The sequence below is a fragment of the Salvia splendens genome, chromosome 8 (genome assembly GCF_004379255.2).
Source record: "Salvia splendens isolate huo1 chromosome 8, SspV2, whole genome shotgun sequence".
In the NCBI taxonomy this organism is placed as follows: Eukaryota; Viridiplantae; Streptophyta; class Magnoliopsida; order Lamiales; family Lamiaceae; genus Salvia; species Salvia splendens.
The window spans coordinates 5,740,344-5,763,010 of NC_056039.1; the positions used below are offsets into that span (position 1 = coordinate 5,740,344).

The 22,667-nt window shown below is 34.4% G+C and overlaps 2 protein-coding genes and 2 long non-coding RNA genes across 4 annotated transcripts; 2 read left to right on the top strand and 2 right to left on the bottom strand.

Annotated features, from left to right (window-relative positions):
• The first annotated feature begins 199 nt into the window (after positions 1-199).
• Positions 200-566, top strand: LOC121744186. Its single transcript, XR_006038504.1, has 3 exons — positions 200-243; positions 319-406; positions 493-566. It is a non-coding gene; the product is annotated as an uncharacterized LOC121744186 (long non-coding RNA).
• Positions 567-680: 114 nt separating this feature from the next.
• Positions 681-1,065, top strand: LOC121744630. Its single transcript, XR_006038646.1, has 3 exons — positions 681-715; positions 799-914; positions 1,009-1,065. It is a non-coding gene; the product is annotated as an uncharacterized LOC121744630 (long non-coding RNA).
• Positions 1,066-9,559: 8,494 nt separating this feature from the next.
• LOC121743602 (zinc finger protein WIP3-like) lies at positions 9,560-11,409 on the bottom strand. The gene is made up of 2 exons (XM_042136930.1): positions 10,817-11,409; positions 9,560-10,392 (listed from the first exon to the last, which is right to left on the bottom strand). The coding sequence occupies exons 1-2, from the start codon at positions 11,309-11,311 to the stop codon at positions 9,979-9,981; spliced, it is 909 nt and encodes a 302-aa protein (XP_041992864.1). The 5' UTR covers positions 11,312-11,409; the 3' UTR covers positions 9,560-9,978.
• Positions 11,410-17,995: 6,586 nt separating this feature from the next.
• On the bottom strand, positions 17,996-20,527 carry LOC121745647 (CEN-like protein 4). Its single transcript, XM_042139631.1, has 6 exons — positions 20,515-20,527; positions 19,618-19,706; positions 19,374-19,438; positions 18,891-18,917; positions 18,326-18,342; positions 17,996-18,216 (listed from the first exon to the last, which is right to left on the bottom strand). The coding sequence occupies exons 1-6, from the start codon at positions 20,525-20,527 to the stop codon at positions 17,996-17,998; spliced, it is 432 nt and encodes a 143-aa protein (XP_041995565.1).
• Between the last annotated feature and the right edge of the window lie 2,140 nt (positions 20,528-22,667).

Genomic DNA, 22,667 nt, shown 5'->3' on the forward strand with positions numbered 1-22,667 from the left:
GGTCCCCTTTATGTGGTTAAATGCCTTAGACGATCCGGAAGATGTGGCTAATATCAGTTGGGGTAGTGCTGCGTTAGCATACCTGTATCATTATTTGTGCGAGGCTTCTGTAGGCAGACAGAGAAGAGATGTCGGTGGACCTATGGTTCTCTTGCAGCTGTGGGCCTGGGAAAGAATGCCTACATTGAGGCCAGCCTTCTTGATATCGCCTATGCACACGCCGTATACCCCGTGCGGAGCCAAGTAATGTTTTTGTTTAAATTAACTCACATAATTATGTGTTTTGTTGATAACTTTTGACATTAATATTATGTATAGGTGGCACGGAGTTACTGAAATTGGAAATGCGCCCCGACATTCAGTAGCTCATTATCGTGATCAGTTATCACTGATCCGTCCTGGCCAGGTGAAATTTATTTGTGTTGTCTTAATTAATGAATTTACTTACTATAGTATGAAATTAATTGTGTTTTTTATTTTATTTGTTTGTAGTTTCTGTGGACACCCTATGCAGACTGTATCCTCCCTGAGTACTGCATTGATTCGACTGCATCCTACTTGCGGGCCCAAATGCCCAGAAAACATAGTTGAACACCATTGTACGCCTCTGACTCAACAGATCGTTATGCTTCCACTCAACAATTGTGCCCATATTCTGTGACTGGAGTTCAAACATGTAGCTTGGCAACTGCCTAAACGACTCCTCCCATCCACCGTATACAAACTCTATAGCATTTCTCTTTGCATACCACGCCTTCTTATAACTGATTAACACACCAAATCTGTCTTGAATATCAGCTATTATTGAGAAGACCTTGAAATCGGCACATTGTCGCACATGATGTCGAATCAACAGAGCTATCATTGGGGCTGAAAAGTTAGCATGATCTCTATTAGCACGATGGCCTATACAGGTATGTCGATTCTTCCACTTCCTAACTTCCCACATATCGTCATGCGACCTTTGTGTAACTGAAACCTCCCACTTACATTCCCTCGCCTTTTCAGCATCGGTGGTGCTGATGATGCCTGCCCCTGTGACTGTCGTTCCTGCTGGAAATTTGCATACAGCATGCCACCTTCTTAATTTGCTCTCGACAACCTTAAACTGTTTTTCATTCCATAAACTCCACATAGTTATAGCAGTTTTCACGTGTAGCTTGGAATCAAATTTTGTTCCCAACACAATCCGATGCGGCTCATTCTCATTCCAATACAAAAGGCTGTGTTCATTACCTCCCACATCATCCGATACTCCAGAAGGACGACTTGGTAATTCACGAAAGAATCTAAACCCATTAGGATTGTATTCCGGAAGTGGTTGTTCACCTTGCATAACAGGTTTACATGGTACTATCTCATCATCAGAACTAGCACCGACATCATCAGCACCATCACCATCACTGAGATCGGGGTCTGGCTCTGTCTCGGATAGTGGCCTTGGCTCATCAAGATCATCTGCATCATCTACCTCATCATTCAATCCAACACCAACATCAGCAACATCTACAACATCTACAACATCTACAACATCTCTCTGCTCATTCATTTGGTCCACCCTCGCAGATGATCCAATACCACACTCAAAACTCATTTGTTCAAACCTCGCAGATGCTCCAATACCATAATCAACAACTGGTGGGATTTCTTCACTCCTCACAGGTGAATACTCAACAAATAATTCAATACACCCACTTGAATTTTGAGCATTGTTGAACATAAACATTACACTATCATCATTGCGAATCACAGAACATGTATAACTCATACCGGAACCATAGACTATACATTGTCTCCATAATAATTCAATTGTGTGTTGGTTCATATCTATTCCCATCGCATCACAAATCATTGCTACCAACTCATAATAGGAAACACATGAATTTAATATAATGGAGCTCCTCGCACGAGGTGGGTCATAACCAATACCCATATGTGGTAGTTGAACTACTCTACCACCCCAATACAAACTCACAAATACTTGCATGATTTCTGCATCAAAAACATATAAACCAACGACAATTATGGACATTTTCCTACAAGCCCTAATTTGTATAAATTGGGTAAAACTAACAAATGAAAGCACAATAAACATGAATAATGATGAATGTAGCTAAATTGATGAACAAATTACCGGATCTTATGGAGAAATCGCCGGAAATTGCCAGAAAACGCCGGAAATCGCCGAGATAGAGGAATTGAAAGTGTATGAAGGTGCGTTCTGTGATCTGCGTGTGACTGGAGGCAGATAAAGGCCGCCTTAACGACGCATAACCAATGTGCGTCGTTCATGAGCGACGCACAACCCTTATGCGTCGTTAAGCGACGCATAATCCTTATGCGTCATTACTTAACGACGCATAATGGTTATGCGTTTCATTAAGAACGACGCACAATCATTATGCGTCACTCCCTCAATTAGAATGAATCTATTCTCCTTCATTAAATTGGAATTCCATTACTCTCTTAGCACAAAAGAAGAAAGACCTCACCTACTCTCTAATGTAAAAGATTATATATAATTATATATACTACTCCAAAAAATAATCTTTCACTAATTCATGGATCCGACTTTAAGTATGAATCATTGTGAAATTATTGTTGTATTTTATTTTATTTTAATTATAATTCTTTAGAATAAAATAGATATTTTTTTATTAAAATTAGATTTTAAATTAAATTCAATTTTTAAAATTGGGCAAAAGAAATTCACTCGCAGGGCGAGTGGGCTTCACCGCCCAATGAAAGCGCACCACGTGGGTGGAGTGTGTGGCGCTGCATCGATTATTTTCCTCTCCCTCGCACGAGTCCTTACGAGATGAGACGGGTACAATGCTTTCTAGCCCATGCACCGAGACGAGACCGAGCTACGAGCTGCAGATGCCCTAAAAATCACGCTAATAATAAAAGAGGAAGTCTGGTCAAGACGCATTGACAGTGCGGAAGCATGGGAAGGGAACAATTATGGTCATATGAAAAAAAGTTAGTAGAATGTGAAAATTAAAAAAAAACAATTATGGTCATGTGCGCACATAAGGGTGCGTGCATGCAAGTAATAGTCTTAATAAAATGTTGACTATTCAGATTTCATTTAAGAAGATAACGTTGATTTAATTAATTAGCGAGGCCAATAATAATGTTTCAAATTTGCATCCCCATAAAACTGTTTGGCCCAGTGATTTAATTAATCCGTCACTTGCCATAAACCAAACCAGAATTATACCAAAAATATACTTGTGGTGCAAGTATTAAATATAAGAAAAATGTTTTGGAGACATAATGTCTAAGACATAATGAGGTTAAAGTAGTAATTTTATATTATATTGTGTTTATTATTAAATTAATGTTTTACATGTATACTATTTTACCCCTAATGGTATAAAAGGTATGTATGACTTCAATCAAGGAAGGTGGGTGTCTTAATGAGATTTGTGCCTAGCAATTAATTAAATTTCAAAGATTTTTAATTCATTTTTTTATTAAGTATTCTCTCATCTTCTCTAATTATAAGTCTATCAATAAATTCTCTCTTTTTTCTCACATTATAATCTCCATCAATAAATTCTCATTTTTTTCTCCAAGTATAGTTTTACCTCAACAACTTATCTCTTTTCCAATTTGCTCATTTATAATTTTCTATAACAATAAAAAATTATTTATATCATTTTATCACATACAGATTAAAATACGCATTTGATTAATTCCCTTTGCTTTATCATTTTTCTTAAGCCCTTTTGAATGAATAGATTTAATCTTTGTAATGTAAAGAAATATGAGAACTCACCACATCAATGATAGTGTTGGGATTTCCAAGGAAACATGTAATTCTTCCTTTGCCATATCCAACGGCTAAGCTGTCAATTGTTCTGTAAATTTGTTGCATGGCAAAATGAAATAAAAATAAAAAAAAATAAAATCTTGATTATCAGCACAAAACAATATTAGAAGCCGTATCTTGATCAGGGTTAACTGCCGCAAATAACATAACCTCACTATCTGAATTTTGCTAGTTACACTAATTAAACCCTAATTGGAAAATACTATATTTAAGTAGGAGATAATTAAAACTAAATACCTGATCCCTTCAGCCCAACCAGGGAAAGGTTCTTTATAAGTGCTTGTGACAATGGTAGGTCGAATTATAACGACAGGAATTTCGTTTTTCAAATGCCCTAACAACATCTCCCCCATAGCCTTGGTGAAAACATATGTAAATGGCCATCCATATTTTCTTGCTCTGTTGCAGCATCAAATTTGTCAAACTACCACATAGTATATATGTAGCAATAACAACAATATATAAATATATGTGTGTATTTTATGATGTGAGGTCAACTATAAAAAATGGTAAAAATTGAAACGTGACAAATTTGTTGGACTAATAGAAATGGAAAAATATAGAAATTTCTACTATTTTGATCAAATTTTAGAGTTTTTCGACAATTTGCCCGTTATTTTAAACATATTTAATTTGCAAAACGTTTCGAAAATACTAACTGAAATATGTCAAAATATGGCACGGTAATGTAACATCGTACTACTAACCAGTTGAGACGTCGTGAAGCAGCACTTTTAACTTCTCACATCTTTTAGCGAAGTTCAATACATGCTTAGCTCCCATCGTATTTATTCTAATTGAAATATCATATCTGCCACCAAACCGAAAAACCAGGGATTATTAATAAAAAGATGCATAGAATAAATATATCGACTCTAATTTTGGTTATTAGTTTATTCTTGATTCATTATCAAAACAATTAATTTATGACCTATAATTAATTAAGGTAATGGAGTAGTACGTATATGGAAGTTGGAAAGAAAATGATAGCTGAACTAAAATACCTTTAGTCAAAGTTGGTATTTGCAGCTAAATTGACAACGACGTCAATTTCTTTAATCATTTCCTCTAACAACGACGACTCCTTCACTTCACGCCCAAATCCTCGCAGGTGATGTCTCCAGCCACAACTCTTATTTTTTGTGAAATTAAGGAATTTAAATTTCCACCATGTTTCTCTTTCAGAACCCTAAATAAATCCTTTGACCTGATCTGTAATACAGAAGAAAGAAAACTAATAATTAGTCACGATCTTGATGTATACTACTTATTATTTACATAAAGGCTATGATATTGGATTTTACGTCTATATATTAATTCATTAATCATCATCTTCAGTGTAATTTATTTCCTATTCTTGATATAGTGCAAAGTTAGTAGTATAAACACATAATAATAGCTAATTAATTAAACGCAATAAACAAATAAACGTGAAATCGAACTACAAAAAGTTGTAGGCGAAACTATATGATCAATTATGTCGATGTACGTTGTTTTTGTCCGACTTCGGAACAATTAATTTGTAGGAAGGATGACTCAGCATAGTATAATTATGGCACCTAATTCATGTACGTAGTATGTACGAGACTTTGGTGGATAAGATTGAAAATTGCAAAGTTTGATCAAACTTTAGCTCCTTTGATAAGTCATATCTTTACCTTATCAAAGTTTTTGGTATATCGAACTTCGGTATACCTTATTTTCATATGACGAAATTCCATACCGATACCATACCTCATTTTCGGTATACCATACCGAAGTTCGGTATACCTTACTTTTGCGGTATACATGACTTTCAACGTCAATTAAAATATAAAATTTGAGTTTTTAGAATATTATTTATACTTTATAATTTTAAAAATAAATTAAATATAATTTATTCATAATTATATTTATATTTCACAAAAGATTTTATAATTTTATAATTTAAAAATATATAAAATATATTTTATATATAATTGAGTTTATATTTTTACGGTATATACTTTAGTTTACAGTATATACCGAATTTCGGTATGCAGCGGTATATGAACATCTATACCATTACCTTACCGGAATCTTTCCGTAAGATATCATACCGTACCACCATTGATTATTGGGATGCAAACAATTTCACATCGGGATTAAGTTAAAGTGAGTATATTGAGAACTTGGTCCAAACCACCATTAGAATAATGTCTTTTGAGATTTGTGTTAAAAATAAAATTATAAGGGTTTGATCTAAAATGCACAATATATTATATTAATGCTGAGTTCAAGCGTACATCAACAACCCTTTATTATCAGGGTAAGTAAAATTGCAAATAATATATAAATATTAATATTCCGAATTAATTGGTGGAATGAAGCAAAAAGAAATCACCCCAAAACTATGAGAGCTTGATCCAAATTAAATCCATGTTATGGAATACTAATATTAACAAAGAGAATAATATAATAATGTTAATTTCAGGTGTGCATGGAGTCATGGACACAACTTTTGAGTAACTTCTAGGAATAAATATATGACGGGTGTTTCCTCCTCTCTTTTTTATATTAACTTGTGGTATCAGCATATGTACATAAGTAATCCAACATCAAAAGTTAAATATATTGCTTATACTTTATAAATAAAAAAAGTAGTAGCAATAAATTGATAGCTGGTGAATATATAGTAAGTTCGATATAAGTGACGCATTAACCGGAGGTAACATCTAGGCGGCTAGGCCTGATCAGGGGTCAACATACTATGATTAACAGAGCGGCATTCTACTGAAAAACTGATTATACAACTTTTTTCAGTTTAATTAACAGTATAAAAAAGAACAATTTTTTTTAAAAAAACGTTACACTCCAAAAAAATTACAATATTTTATTTAAAATATACTATATATTTATACACATACAAACAGTACCATTTCCAACCTAAAATGATGAAAATGTAGGTAATTATAAAAAAAATATCTCAAATGGTAATCTCCTATATAAACCTCTTAAGCAATATGGGTAGATAACTATGAAAACCAAGCGGAAACGAATTCACATAAGCTCATCAATTCTATTTAATAATCTAATTACTATATATTTCTGTATATAATTATAATTATAACCACTTGGTTTTTTCGTGAAAGAACCTACTAATCAATTTCAATGATTTTGGTACGGTTTGTTATCGGTTTGGTTTTTGATCTTTTTGTTATGACCAGATGTATTGATTTAATATATTGACTTTATTAAAAATATTAGTAACATCAATACATCTGGTCATAAATTAAAATTGATGTTACTAATTTTTTTATTAATAAGTTCGGAAATTGTAGTTTGTATATGTGAATATGTCGACAAAAGGTACTCGTAAATAAATTTATGTGTTAATACTCTTCATGGGCCCTAATTAATTGGGCTATAAAATAATACAGTTCTTAAACAATAGTATAACGTAATGGACTTCAATAATTGAAAACATTTATGTCCATCTCCAATACTGGGCATAAATTTTAAATACCTGGCTTTAACTCCAGCAACTGGCTAGAAACCCAATAAGGCCCAACAAGATCCGAAAATTTTGAATCCATTTTCATTTATATTAAAATAAAAATAATAAAACAAACACCAATATAGGCACGCAATTCTCTCATTTTCTTATCACGTATCTCGATAGTGTATTTTTAATTTCGCATTTGTATTTTGATTGTTGTAATTTGTTCTTAGTTTATCGTACGTGTTTTCAATTTTACAGTCAGATTTATAATTTAAAAGAAGTCACACGCCTTCACCTAATACTCCACTTCATTTATATTTTTTTCCAAGTCGTTGCAGATTTAGTTCACACTTGAACCATATCCTGTTATATTTTTATGGAATGGGAATTGGGTGTTTTTTAAGAAAGGGAAATTTGAGTTTAATTTACTAAAAAGTCGTTAATTTATTTCTCAATTGAAATTCGATCAACAGAAGCAAGCAGCTGATCGCCTGTGATTTAGGGAGTCATCCAATTTGGCCGTTAACTTTTTCACTACTCCAACTTACCTTAATTTGCTCTCAGTATTAATGGAAAAGGGAGAAAAATAAACAGCCATGTTATGTTGCTCATAATTTCAACTCGATCATCATTAACTTTTCTAGGTGCTTAACTTATTGACTAATTCCATTTAAGTTATGGCTGTCACAATATAGAATTCATATTGCTGACTCATATATACATTGCACCATTGCATATGAACTGAGAAATACGCAGAGAAATAATAATTGCTTCTACCACTAGTTAAGTTAAGACCACAAATGGAGGAAAGGGTCTTCGACCTTTTCTTTTTCCTTTATTTATTTCATTTATTTAACTGAAAAAGATTGGGGCATTTATGAAATTTGTGTTTTCCTAAGTATGATTTATTATGAGAAAGTATAATTCTTTCTTATGATGAAATATAGTTATTGTTGCTTTTTTCGAATTATTGATATGGAGCACTTATTTGTTCTCGAGATAATTAGAATATTTTCCCCTAATTATTTCCATATCCTAGAGAACAGAGAGGATCAATAACTCTCCATTTACTTCCTTGGTTACTCGAACCCCGGATTTATTGGTTCCTTATCCACCATCGTGATAACTCGAACTTTCGACCTATGGGATGGATGAGAAACGTCTTACCAATTAAGTTGTGGTTCATCGTCTCATATTGTAATTCTCTCAAATTGAATTAATTTATTTAGACACTCTATAAAAAACAATTGTAATTTTATTAGAATTCAAACAATATATTAATTGCATGTGTTCACATATAAAATTTGCACAGATAATTGAATATGTAAGTATTTTCAGCTTACTTTCAGTGCTGCTAAATGGATGGATCTTATCAACGTCCATGAATGATAAATCATAGATCGAACCGCCGAATCGGAAAAATTGGGTGCTATCATTATCATATAGCTTTGTATCGGCTAAGTTCATGAGTTGGAGATAAGCGGACTCGAACCGCTGACATCCGCCGCAGGGTAAACCACCGCCTCTCATGCCCCCGACTGATTCTACCATAGAGGCCAACGATAGACAATAACTCCCCCCCGAACACAGCTTACAACTTTCATCGTACTGTGCTCTCCAAAGAGCAACTCTTCTCAAAATCTCACTCAAAAGGTGCTGAGTTGGAATCCCATTCTAACTAAGGATTCTTGTGGTTCCGGAGGTTCCAGCTACAGGAGAACCAGGAACGGAGAGCCCCCTTTCCGCCCGACTCTTTGGTCTTAAGAACGCTGGTTTTAAGAATGAGTGATTGCCCTTCTCCGACCCTTACTGCCCAACCTGAGAACGGACAGCTAATGCGTTCCACTAATTGAACATGATTCTATGGTCGGTCCGTGACCCCTGGATGCCGAAGGCACCCTTGGGGTGATCTCGTAGTTCCTACGGGGTGGAGATGATGGGGTCGGTCCATGGATTTTCCTTCCTTTTACACAATAAATCACACTTCAATCATATTTCACTTGTTCTGAAGAATGATTCCTTGTTGTGCGAAAATATAGTTAACTATTGTATTAAAATATTGTTTCTTGTTGCGATGAAATATATTTCGAACTTTTTGATAACGTCGTTTCGATATCAAAATGAACTTTACCAAAATGGACATATAATAAAGGTAATTAAACCTTACCAAATGATAATTATGTTCTTGTATGAAAGCTATACTGCTGTAAATATTTAAACTTATTGCTTCAAAACAATTGCAATCGATATTTGGTACTATGAGACAAACAAAATGGTTTTGAAATAAATATCACTCTTTATATATGTACATATGTCTAGCAACGCAAGAATAGAAGCTATAGATAACCATATCACAAAGATCAGTAGAAATAATTTTGCACCGATAAATAAACAAGTGCAAAACACGAACTAAAAAAGCAAAGTAGAACATCAACAGAGTTTGAAGCTGGCAAATTTCCTCTCATAATTAGCAAGAAAAAAAATTCATCAGCTTCACAACTTGTACAAGTCTTCCATATTTGAAAATAACAAACACAAATATAGCTGCGAGTGCTCAGCAGCAAACCGTTCCCCTAATTTCGCCTCCTGCAACCAAACGCGGGCGAGAGAATTTTTTGCTGCCGAGCAGTCGCAACTACAACACGACATGATAACAGCACGACACACATAGAGCGTATCTCTAGGCAGTGTCGTCCTCGGAGCATTCGAAGCCTTCGAGGGAAGGGTGGGGCGCGTGGCCCTTCCCGAAGGACCTAATGTGGTCCTTGAGCGACCTCTTGTGCTTGAAGTCGGAGCCGCACGTGCAGTACCATAGCTTTCCGCAGTTCTTCTCGTGCGTGCGCCAGTCGCCCTTCACCGCAAACGACTTCCCGCACGACTTCCTGCACGCGAACGGCTTGGCCCCGTGCTTCCTCTTGTAGTGCGTCTGCAGCGTGCGGAAGTCCTTGAGCGGCTTCGCGCGCGGGTGGTTCACATTGTTCTTGCACCCCACCGCGCAGCAGTAGCACGGCAGCCGCAGCATTGCCGCCGGCTGCGCTCCCCGCAGGGACTCCGGGCCCCTCCGATACTCCGACCCGTGGCCCCACATGTGCATCTGAATACAAAAGGTTGTGAGATTTGTATTAGATTTTTCAATTCAAGGGGCAGTTTGACAAGATAGATAGTGATTTCTGCAATCATAATTGCTTGGACAAAATCAATAACAATATGTCCAGATCACTTAACATATGATAGTAGTCGGCTGCACATTAATCCGATATTTTCCGCTTTAGGGTCAAATTCGCGTATATTTGTTTTTGGGTCACTTCCAAAAGACATCAAATTAATTGGGATGGATTTGCAATCCAACAAGCCTCTCGCCAAATTAATGTGCAATCGATGATCCTAACACTTTAATTTGCATACGCAATATAAATTGTTAAAAATTCAAGTATATTTTGAGATATCATAACCGTTTAGTTAAATGAATGCATCATGTCAATTAATAAAGTATATCCACATATAATTAATGAGCTAACCTGCATGTTATTGTATCTATTGAAGGTCTTGTTGCATATACTGCAAGAAAACTGCATGGGACCAACAAGAATCTGTGCTGGAGTTGGGATCCAAAATCTCCTCTCACCATTCAAACTTCCATTACAAGAATTCTTCTTCACTGAATACTCTTCGTCATCTTCCTTGAAACCATAGCGGTTTCTCTGATCTCCATCAATTTCTCCTATATCCGGCAACCCTATGTGGAGCGCCACAGCAGCATTCTCATTCACTCTGCAGTCGTCTTCCTCTTCCTTCACCTCCAGCTTCTCTGTAAACCTGCTAAGAAGAGGCAAACATTGGATTGTCTCTTGATCGTTTTGCTGGTGGTGGTAGAAGAGAGGGAATTCGAAGAAACTCATGGCGTTTTGTGGGAGTACTGATTTGGAGTTGAAGATGGTGATGAGAGGAAAATGGCTTGAGCTACATTCAATGGAATTACGACTAATCAACAACAATTTTATATTCTTCAACATTTTGTGCTCATCATAGTAGAAGAGAATTTTATTATAATAAATTCTTTTACCGATTATTATAGTTGGACTTTGTGTGAGAAAGCTTGAACCAAATATTGATTTTTATGAATCTTGGTTTCCTTCGTTTTTTGTGAACCTTTTTTCACTTTTTATTACTACTACTTTCTTTTCGCGTGTGTTACATTCCTTGACTCTTATCTCCACACACGAGTTGAATTATTCCTTTTAATTATGTTTTAATTAATCTTGTTAAACATAGCTTAATATTATATTAATACGATGTGCATGAATAAAACACTACAAAAAAAACGCTAGCTAGTGACGGAAACAGCTGCTAGCTCAACAACTAGTGACAAAATATTCCGTCACTAAAGCAAAGCAGTAGCCTATGTTTTCTGTCATTGGGTGGATTAGTAGCTTTAGTGACAGAAAGATCCGTCACTAATATTTTCTGATTTCCATAATCTTTAAACCTCCTCCACTTTTAATTAGCTCAAAAACGGCAGTTTTTGTTTAGTTAAGAAAGAAAATGAATAAACAAGGTCGAAACAAAGTGTTAAAGAAAAAATAAGAAGAATTGTGAAGGTAACAGTTTCAACTCCCATGGCTGAGAGTTAAACAAAAGAGAGAAAGAGAGAGATTAGTGGTGGGCCGGGTTTTAAGGAAAGAGACATGCAACTATGAGAATCCTAGAATAGCCTAACCTAAACTTAAGCCAACTTAAACTTTTTTCTCTCAAATCTCTATTTAATTTTTATTATTCACTCCCATTTCTCACGTCGGTTAAAGATATTTTTTGACCAATTCAATGGTAATTCAGTGGAAGATGTTGGAATCACTAATTAATATTCACACATTAAAACATGTAAAATGGAGTACGAAAGCGGAAGCATATTTTGATATGTAGTCGAGAAATCCTAAATGAAGAAATTGTCTTCCAATTGATAGCGTTAGAGAGAACCAGGCGTTAGTTTCTCGTGCTAGTCTCGTATTTGTATTAACTTAATTAGATGGTTATATCAAACCATAATATATGATCCAAATTAATTAACATATTACTAGAATATAATTTAAAATAAGTTAATCACCCTTCATATATAAAAGATGCGGATAACATTGACTAATATATTTCCTAGATAATTAGATTTCAGATATGTATAATGATTAATGTATGTATAATTAAGAAAATAAATAGTGACAAAAAGGAGGTCTAGGATTTCTAATTAGTTGGAGTAGTTATTATGGAAATTTAGCCACTATTATTGCAACACAAACTGCATTTGACATTTCGGTTGCTCAACAGTCAGTCAATTGTATTAGAGGTTAACTTAGCCACAATGATACATAGAGAAAATGGTTCGAGATAATGGAGACCAAAATGTTGATTTTTCTTATAAATAGAAAATACAAAAGTTGCTTCCTGGATTATTGTGCAAAAAGTATAGTCAACATTTTCCCGGCCCTTTGTGAATACAAAAATGAATAGACCAAAATTGTATAAAGATAATAACTGCATTGATTTGGCAGGAGAATAAGCCAAAAAATCACAACTAAATTAAGTGCTATATTATGATGCATGATAATTAACATGTGACTATGAGGCTATCTGTAAAGTGCCGCAAATTGAAGATAAAACAAAACATTAATAGGCAGTAGAAAATCATGCTAGCTTTTAAGGAATCTCTTTTTATCATCTGAATTCTTATCCAGATGATTATTATTTTGTTACTATAGGTTTCAAAGCAAGATCATTAATAATTAATTTCCTTAGTTGCATCCACACAACAAAGAATTAAATGCGATGATAAATACAGAAATAATTATAGCTACCTAGATTACGTAATAGCGTACTAATTAGGCTTTGATATCTTCCACTAATCTCCTTAAGTGAAGCCATAATTAATATCATTACAAAAGGCTAATTACTTGGTGCAATTATAGTAAAGTTTATTAAGTCATCCGACAAGATATCATGTAACCGGATTTTGAGGATATTAAGAACAGCTACTCTGTCTTTTTTATTTCTTTCTTTTTCTCAAAACTATTCGACCTCAATTTATTTTTGTGTATTATTTGAAGCGTTCATGATTCTGATCAGCTAATTTGGACTCCCTTTCAAACTTTTTGACCTCAATTTGTTTCATATCACACGTTTGTGGAATGTGGAAGATGGTCGTAAGGATACACTCAGTTGATGTGGGCTCGAGCACCCTCCAATCAAAAGAGTACACTTTGATTTTATAATTTTCGTGATTTTGTAACTACCAATATTTTGAGTTTAGGTTCCTCACAGCTAGTATCACGATTCACATCATTAATCAGTAAAAAGTTGGAGATATACAAGTATAAAATTATATACTAATATAAATTTGCTGTAGTGTGTATAGTACAGAACTACATACATAAATTTACGATTTACTGTTTATATTTGGACCAGTGGAACTTATATATAAATAAAGCGAAACAAAGCATATGGAACCACGATGATATATAGTTCAAAAACTGGGTTTTTGGAACTAATCAGGAGCTCTAAACTAAAAGGCCACTAAAATATTGTACTCCTATGTGATAAACTTTCAATTAAAGTTGGCCTTTATTATTCATATTTAATCACCATATATTGTTGGTTTGTGTACGCTATAAAGCATAAACAATAATAAAACTTTGCAATCATTATTGTAAGAGCATAGGCTAATAATAACAATAATAATAATAATAATAACAATAATAACAACAACAACAACAACAACAACAACAACAATAATAATAATAATAATAATAATAATAATAATAATAATAATAATTTAGTCAAGATCGAAATTTTCTCTGTTGAAGGCTTCAACAGCAACAAGGAAATGAAATTCCAAGATTTCGGCCACTTTTTGCAGAGAAAACGAAATCTATGTTATTCATCATTATTGAGGAGTTCACATTTTAGCGTCTCGATCTTTCTAATCTAGAAGGTTAAGTTGAGGAAGTGTTCGATTTGGTAAATTAGAGTAATATGAATGGATTTGTTATAATAATGAATTTTCGAATAATATCATGTAGAATTAATCACGCTTATGATCAAATTAATTTAAAGTAATTCAATCCCAATTAATTATCACGCTTATGATCAATTTAATTTAATGTAAATCAATGTCAGTTATTTGTGTGATTGTATCAATATAACCTCAAGTAATCGAAGGGATGCGAAATTTTAGAAATAATATGATAAGTTAAGCCTAAAATAATATTATTGGGCTGCTAGTTCGCAAACAAATTTAATGTTGTTAGAAAAACGCGATGTGAATTAATTACTCATACTTTAATTAGTGGTGACTAAGTAATTAGTATATTAGTTCTTTGATGCTTTATTTGTATATATTAAGAAAACAGTGAATTATTTTCATATGTATAGGATACTTTTCTTTGATTTTAAAGCATATAAGAATATTTTGTCTAATTTAGCGTATTTTTAATTCTTCGACTATTTTACTTGATGTTTTTATGTGGGGACTTTAGAGATGAGTGAAAAAAATTTATCATTTAAAATTCTGATGGATTAGTCGGCCATTAAAAATTAACTAGATCATTTGATACGAAATTGTACCAAAATTCTCTGGGTAGGTATATGTATAGCTATCATGGAGATTTAACAAAGGTAATCATGAGGCACACGAATAATAAACTAGTAGAGTTATTACTTTTAAGAATACAAAATTCAGTTACTAATTCGGATTTGATTTTCAATTCTCTCCCTCTAATCAAATAAAGGATTAATATTGATTGGTCTTTAGATCAAAATTAAATTTTAATTTAAGGAAAATAAAAAGAAACAATATGTTAATTAATCAAAATTAAAGAGCAAAAAAATTTGTTAGTTAAAATTAAAATTCAATATTAACACGTAAATTTCTTTTAAAATCCACCTCCTCAAGTTAATTCCCAATTGCTTGATCTGATCGTACCCCGAAATTGAAATATACATGAAACTTACAAATCTAATTGTGACTACGTTTTCAAATCTAATATGAAACCCGAATGCAAAGCCCCCTAAGATATCTATTAGGCCTAAAAATCATATTCATTGGACTTATCATGTTTAAATACTAGGGCTAATTAAGAAAACAATATGGTGCAGCTTGCTGAAGCCGTAATTTAAATAAATTATTTTACAAATTTAGCGGCTAATGAACAAATTATTGGCTAATCACGATTAGCATGTAGTACTAAAAATTAAATTTTAAATAAAATTATACACCCTTATTTTGAATGGATACACTAATAATATAATCAATTACTTTTGTGATAACCAACACCACAGTTTAAGGAGGAGATGATAACCTATAAATATTCATGAAACCTGTATTTATAGTAGGTATATTTATTTGTTTCATTTGTCAATTAGAGTTGGAAGTAGCACTACCTAAATTTTAGAAATAATAGTATCAATTATTCTATTATATGATTATTTGTGTAGAGTTTTAATTATGTAATCATCACCATAAAATTTTAAACAATACTAACAAAAAGTGTATGGTTATAATTTTCATTGCGGCAAAAAAAAAAGATGAGTATTATTATTATTATAAGTATGCAATATATTTTATGCAGGAGGCGACTAACATTTTATGGCTATATTTTTTTTTCTTTTGTACTTATGTAATAAATTTTTATATAATTGAAAATTCTACAAAAATAAAAAAGTATAGCCATTATTTCATTTTTCTATCTTCTTTTTCCTATGCATGTAAACGATTATATACATACTTAGTAACTTAATATGAAAATAAACATTATATTATGCCTATAGTATGGACATATATTATTATATAAGAGGCAAAAATATAATCGTAATATCCATTTAATTATCATGCAATTTACCATATATAATTAGTCAAACGAATATCTTCTAAAAATAATTGCATTAAATTTCAAGTCTAGTTGGATGTGGTTCTCCATTTGTCAAATATTGATTGGTTAGACACACCACATATTAATCAATCCACTTTGGTATGGATGGATCACTAATAATTTTCTCTAAAAATAATACACTTTGAAAAGAATGGTTAGAGGTAGTGTCTCTCATTGTATTAAATGTCACTATTAATTATAACCATGGTGCATATATATAACTTTTTTTGAAAACGCATATGATCCATGGTGTATTTTACTTCTCAAATGTGAGGCCGACCTCACATAGTAATTGAGTGGGGCTTATATTGTTCATTTAATTAGTACTAGGAATTAACTTAATTCATATCTCTATGGGAGTAGTACCATTTTACATGAAAAAATTAAGTGGAAAGATGCTATAGGGCTACTCTTGTTGTACCTTGTTCTTCCATTCTTAAAAACTCACCTATAAACTACATTTAGTCCTATCCTCAAACCTTATAATCCACCAAACTTTTGCCCTTTCAATTCAAATCACATGCCTAGCTGAACCACAAATTAGCTGATTAATACATGTAACATTATCCAGTTACACAAAGAAAACAAGCAACGAGCAGCCAAGGAGAATTAACCAAGGGGCAACCGAGAAGAGATCCAACAACAAATTAACATGAAACAAGAGCGCGAACAAACAAATAATGAAAGCGCAGCAAGAACGATAGAGAAAAGACATCCACCAGCTCAACGTCAACCAAAAAACGAGGGGATCAACATGTGACCGGGCCGGACCGCCACGAGAGGGCACCATCATCTAATCCATGCGCCAAGAGTCAAAACACGTTTTTTTTATTGAACTATCTAGGGTCTCTATTACTAGCTTGTACTTGGTGCTGAAAAAGTTGGGCTTCATAGTTGTCCATTAACGGCCGGCGTGCTTTAATCTATACTAGTACTATTTCCCTATTTGTTAAATCAATAAATTACTCCACCTTTTTGTGTTTAATCCTTGTTTACGATTTATACTAGTACGCCGTATTATTTATTTAAGATTTTTTTTCAACTTTCCGCATTTAGGATATGAAGAAATATTATACGGAGTATTACAGTAGTTTCTTATAGTACTATTTATTTTTCTTAAAGTGCGTTAAGCACAAATCCTAATAATCAAGCTTCGACATCTAATTTACAAGAATTAATTCAATATCTAAAGCATATAATTCGCCACTCAATTTTCAGTCTTTTCGGACAACATAATGGCCTATTAACATATTGGGTAGATAGTTGATACGAATAATTCTTCAGATAGTCTTAGTGTGATAACTAGAAGTAAAGTTCAATTCTAACATTAGAAATATTGATGAAAACAAATACTCCTTAATTAAATTATCAGAAAAAGAGTTACTATAACTTTATAATAATCTTTAAAAACATTAGAAATCTCAATTTCTAATACTTCAGATTTGCTTTTTTTTTTGTTGTCCGCAGACTATGCAGATGGTCTCGTCCTGGAGGGATGAGAGTACCGCTGAACCGGAGCGGACATGTTGCAAGCGTTCAGCCGGGTGTTAGTTTGGAAATATTGTAAAACTATTTCCAAATTGACATCCAACAGTGAAACCCTACAAATTCCAAAGAAACAAAAAAAAATACTAAGTACTAGTACATAAAAAAGACTACTCTTGTCCTAAACATAAGCAATTAACATTTTTTATGAAATAAAACGTAACATAATAAATACGAATTACAAATTACCACAATCATAGTTTATTCTAGTATTAAGAGGGCTGCAGTACGTTCTAGGAGCTAGCGTGTTCTAGCAGCGGAATCACGTTGGCAGTTGAAGAAGTGGGCTGCGACGGGTTGCCCTAATTCGTGTTCATCGGCAAATTTTCTGCTGCAGAATCCGTCTCTGCAAAGAGGGACGCTCACAGACTGCATCCTCTTCTTCTGCTTGTACAGAATAAATACCAACCGATGTATTCCTATGTTTGGCCTTGGCATTTCGTAGTTAACCACTTCTCTTCCTGCATAGTACTTATATGGGGTATGATAATTACTCTAAAAATTGAACTTAATTTTTATATTTTGTTTTGGATGTTAAAAGAAAAATCAAAATATTCTCATGTTTCATACCTAATGATGAGTCTGTGCTGTCAAAAAGAAGATACAAACGGCTAGTACCAAGTACCAACACCTTGGTAATTGCTACTCTCTTCGTTTCTCCATAGTTGAGTCATATTTCCATTTTGAAAAGTTTCCTCAAAGTTGAGTCATTTCTCTATATAGTAACTTTTTTCTCTTTCTTACTTTATTCTCTATTACTTTATTCTCTCTACTTTTTCACTTTCTACTTTATTCTCTCTACTTTTTTCCCTCTCTTACTTTTTTATTTATTTATTTAACACATTCAACATCCATTTCTTAAACTTCGTGCCGAAAAGTTCTGCCTCAACTATGAAGAAACAGATGGAGTATTACAATAAATGAGTGAACTTTCCTAGATACAATAAATTAGTGATAGTTCCTAGAGTGATGGAGGTATTTCCTAGAGTTGTAATTCCCCTATAACAAGGGAGTATGTGTAACCTATTCAAACACAACAGAAAATACAATCTAAGCTATTTCTCTATCTTTGCCACCATGTTCTATCTTCCATACAATGCCTCTCTCAATTACCATCGATTACCATCTTTAAGACGTGCTGCCTGGGATATTTGTCACAATCCTGTATTGAAAAAGGATGATTAAATCATCACTCAGTCTTCAAATTGATTTCTTTCCAAATTAACGTAAATGTCTCATACTTGGACATAATTAACTGTAGATAAAGGATTCAAATTATATCAGTATCAACAACATAGATTTAATATATTATTAAAAAAGAAACCTTACTAAGCCATTGTTATAACAGTGTCTTTTTATTTCTTTATGTGATAAAAACAGAAAAAATAGAAATAACATTTAGGGGACACGTACTAGTCATAGACTCATAGTATTGATCAAAATTAATACTGTACTTTTCATGAGATAAATTATATGAAACCTAGTCCATTTTAATTAGCTGACTATGAAGAAAAACTCCTTGTAATTAACGTATACACCCTATTAACTGTCTATTGTTACATTAGTATAAGTTAAAATAAAATACTAGTACTACAAGTTTGTATATTTGCAAGCTTACCAGTGTAAGTGCTCTCTGAGGTATGGATCACTAGGACCAGGAACATCAGGGACGTCTGTCATGATCTGCAACAAGTGGAACAAATCAATCACTGCAACATACAACAGCTTAATTCATTTCCATAACATCCTAATCTCTTTGCAAACCCTAAACCCTAAAATTTCGTAGTTTTTTAAAAATCATTTTTGCACAATTTCTGACACAATTGCAGGCAAGAGAGAGAGAGGGGGGTGTAGATATTTACCAAGGTGAAAAAAGTAGTGAAATCTCCAGCAGCATGAAGTAGAACCTTAGGTTTGGAGAGTTGTAAATATGTTTTAAGTGAAAAAGAATCTCATTTTTTTTTAAATCTCATTTTAAAGTTACAGTATTATAAGTATGGTGTATACTAAAATACAAAAACCATGCTCATTGTGGATGATTGAAATTTGGAATAAGATACCACATTTTTTGTGGATGAAGACAAGTTAATGTTGGATTCAAGGGTTTCGATTTCATAATTAATTCTAATATTACGCAAGACGACTTTATGATCAGTCGACTATAGGGGTGAGCAAAAAAACCGGAAACCGAATATCCGAACCGAACCAAACCGAAATTTTGAAATTCGGTTCGGTTTTTTTCGGTTTTTCGGTTCGGTTTTAAAATAAAAAAATTTCGGTTCGGTTCGGGCGAAGAAAAAAACCGAAAAACCGAATTATATATATATTCTATTAATTTAATATATTATATTATATATAATATATATATATATATATATATATATATATATATATTCTTTTAATATATTCTACTATATAATATATTATATGTATTATTAATTTTATATTATATTTATTTTTTTCAGGTTTTTCGGTTTTTTTTTTGGGATTTTCGGTTTTGTTCGGGTTTTTTCGGTTTTTTAAGTTCGGTTTTCAGTTTTTCGGTTTTGGTTTTTCGGGTTCGGTTCGGTTTGGATTTTGAACTAAATTTGGTTTTTCGGTTTTAGTTCGGTTTTGGCAAAAAGCCGAACCGAAACCCGAATGCACACCCCTAGTCGGCTATATTGTTTTATTGTAATGGAGTATATATGAATTATAATTGAGATATTATATAACAATGTTTTCTTACATAAAATGCGTTTATGTATTACTCCTTATACATGCATACTCCATTTGTCCCATAATAGATGACATACTTGGATAATGGTATGAGATTTTAGGAGATGTTGTTTTATATGTTAGTTGGAGAAAAAATAGTACTATAATATATTTTTATTAATGTGAGACAAAGCTTTTTCCAAATAAGGAAATATGATATTTTTTGTAGTACAAACTAAAAATGAAAATGTGACATTTTGAGAAAGAAAGATTATTAAATTGTTCTTACTCTTTAGTTCATATAATATGAAAAATATCAAAATCTGATATAAATACTCCACATTATTAAAATTAAAAGAATGTTTGTCATGATATGGGGAAAGAAAGTTTAGGCCATCCACAATAGGCGCCCAGCGACCGCCCAGCCGAGCGTCGGCGCTGGGCGGTTCGCTGGGCGATCTATTGCAGCCGCCCAGCGGGCGATTGGAGAGAGAAACCGCGCAGCGCTGGGCGGTCGCGTGGCGCTGGGCGGTGCGCTGGGCGGTCCGTTCGGCGCTATTGCAGCGCCCGGATCGCCCAGCGCACCGCCTAGCGCGAAAAAATAAATTTTTTTTCAAAACACTATATATACGCGCTTTGTTCGTCATTTTCATTCGCACCACTTGTTTTAACGAGTACTCTCTCTATCTTAATTTCTGTTCAAGATCAACAACGCAAAATGAGTAATGTTGGTGGTAGTAGTGGTGGTAGCGGAGGGGATGCTGAGGAGTACGAACGTCGAATGGTCGAGGCGTTGGACGCCTATACGACCAACGCGATAAACCAATGGATGGAAAGGGCCTTGCAGCCGGCGATACCTCGACCTCCCCCAGTGGTCCACCGCCGCAGTGTGATTGATCGGGATCACGTAGCTGCACATCAGCGCCTATACGAAGACTACTTCGCACAGGAGCCTCGGTTCAACGCCAACATTTTCAGGCGTCGTTTTAGGATGACCAGGAACCTGTTTATACGTATTGTCAACGCTTTGGAGTCTCGATATCTGTATTTTCGCTTCAGACACGATGCGTCTGGCAGACCCGGCCACACACCTATTCAAAAGTGCACTGCGGCAATCCGGCAGTTGGCCTACGGAGGCGCGGCAGACATGTGGGACGAGTATCTCCACATCGGTGAGACGACTGCCTTGCAATGTCTGAAGAATTTATGTCTGGGAGTGATAGAAGTATTCGGTGATCAGTATCTGCGAAAGCCTACCCCCGAAGACTGCCAAGATCTGTTGCGGATGCACGGGAGTCAGCATGGGTTCCCGGGTATGTTAGGCAGCATAGATTGTATGCATTGGGAAAGGAAGAACTGTCCCGCAGCCTGGAAGGGGTTCTACACGTCCGGCTACAAGGGAAAGAATCCCACGATGATCCTGGAGGCCGTAGCTGATTACCGGCTTTGGATTTGGCACGCGTATTTTGGGATAGCTGGTTCGAACAACGACCTCAACGTCCTCAACTCGTCGCCACTTTTCAACGAGCAGTGTCAGGGCGTCGGTCGGGCCATCAGTTTTGTCGCCAACGGCAACCAACATGATATGGGCTACTACTTGGCGGATGGGATATACCCTAGGTGGCCCGTTTTTGTGAAGACGATCCGATGCCCAGGAGATGCGAAGAAGGCCTACTTTGCGGCACGGCAGGAGTCGGCGCGCAAGGACGTGGAGCGAGCATTTGGTGTGCTCCAGTCTCGATGGGCGGCAATTAAGGGTCCAACGCGTTTGTAGGATGTCCAATGCATTGCTGATATCATGTACGCATGTATTATCATGCACAACATGATTGTCGAAGATGAAGGTATCGAACTGACCAATTGGGTCAACGACGATAATGAAGCCGGTCCAAGCCACGGCGTGGCCGCCCCCAACGTACGGAGTGGGGTACCTCACGATGAAGCCGGCCTCTTACAAGCACACGCCGACATGCGCCAAACGGTGGCTCATATTCGACTCCAAAAGGATTTAATTGAAGAGTTATGGGCACGGAGGATTGACCGCCGTTAGTTTTTTTTAATTATGTAATTTTTTTAATTAATGTACTTTTTATATTTTATTAATATTAGTGAATTTTCTCATTTTTGTGTCGTAAATTTAATTCCGTATATTGTGTGATTTTTAATTATTTCATTTTGTATTTATTTGTTAATAATGATGTGGATAGTATGTGGC

Bases quoted from the DNA above. Each gene is read 5' to 3' on its own strand.
- LOC121743602 (XM_042136930.1), bottom strand. From the start codon at position 11,311: ATGTTGAAGAATATAAAATTGTTGTTGATTAGTCGTAATTCCATTGAA. The intron at 10,393-10,816 runs GTTAGCTCATTA...TTTTGTATTCAG, and splicing joins ATAGATACAATAACATGCAG to ATGCACATGTGGGGCCACGG.
- LOC121745647 (XM_042139631.1), bottom strand. The intron at 19,439-19,617 runs GTAAATATCTAC...CACTTGTTGCAG, and splicing joins TCACTACTTTTTTCACCTTG to ATCATGACAGACGTCCCTGA. The intron at 18,918-19,373 runs GTAAGCTTGCAA...TTTTCAATACAG, and splicing joins CTCAGAGAGCACTTACACTG to GATTGTGACAAATATCCCAG.